We start from the raw sequence: 8,021 nt of genomic DNA, 5'->3' as shown, positions 1-8,021 counted from the left end.
TATGTATAACATGTATGTTATTTGAGGCAAACATCTAACATTTAGCTTAAACAAATAAATTTCCTGGATATTTAAATCTAATGTTGGTGATCAAGGCAAAAAACATGATTAAACATAGTACATTAAAAAAAAATCTGGAAAATACACAAGTACCACAAATGCTTTAAGTTTTCAACTTTGGGTCAAAGGTGTTGAGGGCTAATCTCTCATCATTAAATTAAGTTCACAGTTCTGACTAAGAAATGTAAAGGTATAAGTGCCTCTCGACTTTCCAGCACCTAAAAGCTATTAATTTGTTAGCAAGTTTCACAATGATCCAAGTTAGAACATAATGATATCATGAACAATAAACTCTTCATTGGATGAGAATACAATTTGTAGATTATTGCATAAATTACATTCCATGCCATTATATACCAATCAATGAATGTTGATTGATTTCACAACAGTACCACTAAGCAACAGTGCCTCATGCCTTTTACTTTAACTAGACTGATACAAATACATTAAAGAAAATGAACATGCTACACTGCTAGCTATGCATTATCATACAGTATATAACTATGATTTTCTGTATATAGCTGGCAGAAAATAACAATATTTATCGATCAGTAATGAGTACTTATAAAGCTGCTGAATCCAAGGTTTTAACAATATAATCAGTATATAATCAGTAAAAGGCACATTACCATATTTAAAATGCACAAAATTATTTAGAATTACACACTCCATGAATACAAATTAACAGATAGAGATAACTGAAAAAATGATCTACAATGCCCAATACATTCATTAATAGAGCACAATCCAAATGGCTACAAAAATAAATTTGTGTAAACAAAATCTAAGATTTTCAAAAATGTTCGAGCAAATCATCTTTTATTCCCTTCGTTACATAAGTCATGTCGTCGCACATTTAAATACTTCTGTGCGGCTTTAATGCTTCATTAAAATCTGTAGCAAACTATTCCCATAAAATTTATACCAAAAATGAGAACTGTAAACCTATTATACAAAGGCATGTTGTATTCTAGATTATTAAAGGCAGCAATGATTTCTGTAGATTTTGAAATTCTTTTCAAAATTATTGTGCAATTTCATGTGTGGATCAGATTAACCAGTATGGTAAATATATTCGCTTGTTTGCAAGTAATGAATATATTCCTAGAAATGTTTCCAAAAATTGAATTTGTGATCTCTAAATTTTGAAAATAGAAATGCTTTTTCTAAATAATCCTAATGGTTACATTCAAATAAAACTGGTGCAATATGAAAAATAAATTGATACTTATTTGTTAGTAAATGGGTAAATTATGAATGTAGTCTTTACAATATTAATGCAATAAAAAATTTTCATTGAGGATTTGGCAGAAAATTCTCAGTTTTACACAAAAACCTGTAGGTTAGCAAGAGAACATTGGAAATTCCAATAGCTGGAGATAATGAATGTAATAAAATGAAAAAACCCTCCAAGACTGATGATATAAATAAAACCTATAGTGAACTTTTTTTTATACATCGGAAATTTGAATTATTGTAGCAATTATTTTCTGCATGGCCAATGCCATACAGCCACACTTAAGATGAGGGTTCAGTGTATAAACAATTATTTTATTAGATTTAACCAAAATCAAAATGTGCACACTATAATCACCTTCCAGTTAGAATTTATATAGTTATTTGTGAATGATACAAATGAATTAGATTATATTTGATGGAAGGAAAGCTTCAGAACATGCACTACCTTCCTTTAATTTTCTAAATTATTAACTGAATTTATTAAACTACATTTTCCTTTGTCAAAAATAAAATCAATGTCAATACTCAATTTCTTAGTGGAGTTTTACATAACCCTGAATGTAAAAAAAAGAATTTTGTATTGATTTATATGTAATATATTCTTTCAAAACTTTAGGCCATCCCAAAACACTATATTCAATGAATTACTTTTAAAGTGCAATTACTATTATTTTTGAACAAACCGTCTTTACGGGGAGGTATGAGGAGGATGCCACATCTCGGTTTTAGAAAGGGTTAACAATGTTCAACATATCAATCAGGATTAATCAGAAAAAGATGAAAAGGAAGTACAATTAAAAGGACTTGAATTTTAATATAGGGGCATTGATTAAAACCATGTTGATGAACACAGCAAGAAAGTTCTTTGCAACAGGAAGATATCAATGAACTGATTAGGTAGTAAATGGAATTCAATCCAGAGAAGCATGAAATAATATATTTGGATAGAGCAAACATCGGCGGTAGATATAATAAATGGCAGATTCTAAGACTTGTGGTGCATGCTCACAGATCACCAGAAGCAGCAAATCAGGTAAACAAAATTGCTTAAGGCAGCATGTTTAGTAATTTCATTTATCAAAGCATAGAATGTAAGATGAGGAGTATTATGCTGGAACTGTATAAACTCCAGTCTATATACAGAGTACTGCATGTAGTGCTGGTCACCACACTTTCAGAAGTACGTGATAACACTAGAGAGAGTGCAGAGGAAGCACCCAGGGCTAGAGGTTAATCACTCTGGAGACTGACTAGGTCAGAGATATTTCCTTTGGAAGAGACTAAGGGAGATTTAATTGACACATATAAAGTTATAAGGAAGAAAAAGCAAGAAAAAACGTGGACCTATTTTCTTTACAGAAAAGGCAACACCTAGATTTGAAGGATTATAGGGAGGCTGTGGAAACCTTCTTCACCAGTGAATTTTAGGGGTCTGGTTTTCACTCCCTGAAATAGTGGTGGAGGAAGAAATCCTCATCACATTTAAAAGTAGCTGGATGAGCACTTGGAGACATTATCTGTTAACCATAATCCATGACTCTATAATTTACTTTCATTGATTGATTTGTGTTGATATAAAGTCATCAACAAATCATGTGTCTTTATAACCTGTTACACCTGATCTACTCACAAATAGATCTAAATCTCTCTATACTGCACAACTCATGAAAGAAAGCTTAGCATAAGCCATGATCTGCATGTATATAAACATCTGAAATATATTTATGATTTGAAATGATTCCATCTGGTTTAATTAGATGTATATTTGAGAAATAAAATCAAAGATCAACAGTTTTACATATATTTACTGCCTAGGAAATGAAGCTTAAAGTTCTAGAAAAATGTATTGTGTATAGAAAACTTTTAAAAATGTTAAATGAAATTATAATATCTAGTTGCCTATAGGAAGAAATTCAAGACTTGCTTCTTGAACAATTTAATTGTTTACTGGTTGCTATGGTCAGACCTCGGTCATAGAATTAAAACCAAAGAATATCAATGCTGCCTTTTTTATATAATTTTATGCTTATGCAAAACTAATAAGTTTCTTAGGTGCTACTACTTTGCCTTCAAATATAATTTCTGACAGTTAACATTGTCCCAAAGAGATTCCTCCCTGAGCTAATCTTCCCAAATACAAACAACTATGAATACTACCTGGTTTTATAATACCATTTTACAAAAACAAGATCACATGGTAAATTTTGTTAAAAGCATTGACAACAGTGTAGTGTCATATGGATGAAAAAAATTAGAATTTTTGACCTATCTTAATAGTTGTATAAATATCTTAATCCTTCTCTAAATTCACAAAGCTTTAAGACGCAAGACTTTTGATTGTCTAAGCCCATGTATGAAGACCAGCATATCACTAGCTCTATAGTCACAAAATGGTTTCCAGAATTCTAGAAATAAATCAGTTAAACAAAAATAGCTTTGGTAACCTAGTACTGTACATAGTTAGATTTGTGGAAAATACTTTGCACATACAACCCAAAAAACTAAATATTAAATATATATTTCCTGAGTAACAGTTAATCTGATTATTGTGAAGGTTTGGCAAGAATAATCCCATTAATACAGTACATTAGATACTAAATCTGAATTTAAATTAAAATTGAATCAATATTAAAATAAATATGGAATGCTTTAAAAAGTATAATCTTTTAACTGATATTACAAAAAGCAATTTTATCTTCATTAAGTGCATGCTAGATCAAATATAGGTCCTACTTTTATATTCCCCACCACAGAGGGTTAGTAAATTTAAGAACTAATCCTGAGTAACATTTCTTTCTCTTTCTTAATCATTGTTATTTTGCACAAGTTAAAGAGGCGAACTAAAATTACTCCAAGTTATGTAGCACTCACACTCATTCAGGATTTTGATTCTGAAAAGCAGCGATGGTGCCCACATTACAAATCTTGCACTGTGGGGAAATTTCAGATTGAATGGATTCCTCCACAGCAGGGCAGATTATAAGTGTCACAAATACCTCATCTGGTCAAGACCAAATTCTAATTATGCACAAATAGTAACAAAAAGGATTCTGGTGAATAAGTTATTCAAAACAGCACAGCTTTTGCTCTGAGATCCCACATTCCCACTTCAGAGATATTTTAAAACATAGTGAAGGAAAGCTGTCACCCAGTTTTCTATTTTCAACCTCCTTAGCAACCAAGCTTGATAAAAATTATATATCTAGTAGAATAACAAAAAAATCATTTTAGATGGGGCGCATTGGTTCCAAACTGGGGCAGTTTAAGTGTATTAGATTATTAGTACAGAATAATAGAAATATGCTATTGGTCACTTAACCAACATTCAACAGAAAAGATTTATTTGAAAATAGGCCTAATTTGTATGATGGTAAAAATTGCTGTGGACTGTTTTAACTTTATTTTTTTTCTCTGCCCTATCAAGTAAAACTTGCAAACAAGTCCCATATTGCTATTCCTAAGTGTATAACGTATCATGACACCAGAATTTATTTGCAAAAAAAGATAGGTGAATGATGAAAGGTTTCCTCTGCCATTTGTAACAGTGCAAGTACATAAATGCACTTACAATTTTTCTAAAAGTGCAAATAACAATCTTCTCACTGCATATCCTGTCAAAAATAATATCAAGAAGGTTTCCATAACTTTTGACTTTTATGGGGCTTTGCATTTGAAGTGACCATTTCTAATTTTTATACATGATAATAATAGCAAATATGACTTCTGTTCAACAGCAATTTTCAAGGAAATATCTAGTAAAATCTTTCAAAAGTTGGGAGCTATTTCTGGAACCTCAATAACATTTTCATCAGTGTAGGTGTTAGGTGTCAGGCAGAATAATGAGTATTAGAAGAATGGAGGTAGAGTTAACAAAATTCATATTTCTTTTCCCCAACACTGCATTTTTAGATCTTAAATATTCACTGCCCTCTTCTCAGCAATACAGTGCTTTAGTTAGTTTAAATTATTTAGAAAATGAATTGTACCATTAGGTCAAGCAGATTAAGCCAGGCCAGCTGCAGATTCCTTGAGACATGTTGCAAAATGTGAAGTCCACTATAAAAACTATATGGTTGAGGAGAGAAAGCTGTCAATTAAGATTGTTACTGTGTAATCAAATTTGTGAAATTAGAAAAGTAAGTGACAAATTCTTCTTGGGCTCCTTGACCCAAATAATAACAAAAAAAAATCAAAATATGATAGAAAGCACTCAGACATATAAAATATTAGGTCAAACTATATTTGTAGGAAGAAAATAAAAGATTCTCCTCATGCCATTACTTCTCCCACCCAATTACAACTAAATTACTAGAATAACCACATTTTTGACAGCACACTTTAAAAGTTTTGCTAGTTTTCAAATGGATATCACAGAATAGTCATAAGCCAAAAGCACTGAAAAAATGTTCAGGAGTATTTATCAACCGCTCATCCAGGTAAAAAAAAACAGCATTGGTTTAAATGAAAATTTAAAATACATCAGTTTCTTTAACAGGTCGCCTTTATACCTGGTACAAAGTTGAACACCAATCCCAGTACTACTTATATGACAAGGAAAAATAAAAATATAGGTCACTGCTGGCTGCAATCTAGGGGCTGCTGCTGGATGTGCATATGATTAAGCACAGGATCAGGCTTGACTGTTATGGTCCCACAGTTAATTAAAAGGCCTACCAGCAATTTATGGCTGGTATTGCACAATGGACCACCCATGTCTATGATCCATGACTAATGAAGAATTGAAAAGTGTGGTAATCACACTATTCACTCGAAGGAAGCTTAAACATAAAACATATTTTGAGAAGCCAAGACTTCCAGCAGAATTTTTCATCATGAGTAAACTGTAAATGCTACATAGGTTTCACAGGCTGTTAACCATCATTAGATACATTCTGGAAAATTGATGTTCATAATAACATCCCTATCTAAATTAATGCATCTATTTGTGAACTGAGTCCTTAGGCTAACAAAAAATACTTACGCACCTTTAAATGTCTGTGTTAAAGCCACATGCAGAGGTTCTTCAGTTTGTTTATCTCTGAAAAGAGCCAGATAACCGAATAACTTACTTACCAAGTTAAAAACTGGATGACTACTTTTAAGTACTTGACATAAGTAATTAAAATGTTCTTGGATGCACAAGCACATAACTGAGCTTCTTTGAGCAAACAATTTAATCGATCTATTAAATATATCCTATAGCGCTGCAATGTCTTAACTATGAGTTATGTAAATACTGTTAGCTGATTGAATAGGCAAGATCTCTTTTACCAAGTAATCCAGTTTTTGGTTCTGAGGATTACATGTTATTATAGTGTGATTTATTCAACAATTCAGAAAGCAGTGTTAAAGATAATCAGGAATGATTGCAAGTATTCAGTTATTTTAAAACCATTGTTTTAAAATATCTAAGCTTCCTCACTCCTCTTTAGCAAAGTGAAACAACACCATGGAAAATGGACTAATGCCCTGAAGTTCCAGAACCTAGCCTAAATTTAGGATTTGAATAAGCTATATGTCAAATAAAAATAAGAACATTATTCTATAATAATGTACAGAATGTCAGTTAGAGTGGAAGATACCACATTGAATATATCAACTAAGCATTTCCAGCAGATTTTAGTACATTATTTCTTCAAGTTCAATTAATTTTCTTTTGTGTCTCAGTCATTGGCACTTATCAAATCTGATCAGTCTTTTTTGCAGTTTCCAATAACTCTTCCATAATCTAAAGCAGTAATTAAGAATATACTACATAATTGTAAAACATGAAAAAAAATTCATTAATTGATTCAAAAACCCAAATGTAGGAAAAATTATACTGCCTTTTAGAAAATAGTGTAAATGACAAAAGGTTTCTTTTTAAAGATCTCAACTGTGACAAAACCAAGCCCAAATAGGTAATACATAAAATTACTAACAGTACTATATATTCTTTGCATTGTCACAGAAACTCAGTATTTCATTTCTCATTCACTAAATTTCAAATTCTTATTTCAGAAATAAGAAAAAAAAGCATTATTTAATTCCTCTTCACTTCCACACAAGATTTGGTGCAATCTTCTGAACTGCATGGTTATCATCTGATGATGTACAATAAAGTCTAAGCTTCAAATAGAAATTCTGCCAAAATCCCAAAGCAGCAGAAATAGCTCAATGCTGCAAACAAACTTTGTGACTTTTTTTTTTACAGAAATTATTAAAAATGATACTTCAGATTTTCTCAGACACTGATAACCCAAGTTATTAATTTCCATATTCCTCTTCCAATCTCTTCTCAGACTGCAACTTTCCCTTTACCACTCAGATTACCAAATTATTTAACTGGTGGCTTACTGTTAATCTTAGAATTCACACAATGCAAGCAATACTACTTTGAAGACTCCACCGACAGTTTGAAATATTCCATAACACAATTCACAACAGGAGCTGCATTTTAAGCCATCACTTTTGTTTTTAGCATACTTCTCCCTTTATTGATGCACATCCAGTATGAACCGATTCAGACTTCATCTTTTTCTCTTCAATGAACACTTCATCTTCATTTTTGATAGCACCTCCTTGACACAACTCCTTTAGTGCTTTTTCAATTTCAATATGCTTGACCAAAGCCCCCAGGGAAATTTTTGGCAAGGTCATCTGCAGTGCACACCAGAGGGCAGTGCGAGCCTTTCGTGTTGAAATGGTTAGATCCTTAATGGCAGCTGCCAGGGCCAAAACAT

The 8,021-nt window shown here is 31.8% G+C and overlaps 1 protein-coding gene across 2 annotated transcripts in view; it reads right to left on the bottom strand.

Moving 5' to 3' along the window:
• Window positions 1-862: 862 nt before the first annotated feature.
• LOC127570195 (meiosis-specific coiled-coil domain-containing protein MEIOC-like) overlaps window positions 863-8,021 on the bottom strand; it is a 34,910-nt gene continuing 27,751 nt past the window's right edge. The window contains exons 4-5 of one of the 2 annotated variants that reach the window (XR_007956315.1): window positions 6,285-8,021; window positions 863-5,364 (exon numbers count right to left, since the gene is read on the bottom strand). Coding sequence is in view for 1 of the 2 variants with exons in the window: in XM_052015466.1 (XP_051871426.1) it covers window positions 7,756-8,021 (266 nt within the window). In the remaining variant the exon portion in view is untranslated. The other variant, XM_052015466.1, reaches the window with a different exon arrangement.

The sequence above is a fragment of the Pristis pectinata genome, chromosome 5, assembly GCF_009764475.1.
Source record: "Pristis pectinata isolate sPriPec2 chromosome 5, sPriPec2.1.pri, whole genome shotgun sequence".
Classification (NCBI taxonomy): Eukaryota; Metazoa; Chordata; class Chondrichthyes; order Rhinopristiformes; family Pristidae; genus Pristis; species Pristis pectinata.
Note: the sequence above shows the minus strand (reverse complement) of the source record. Positions and strands in the feature narration are given on the sequence as shown.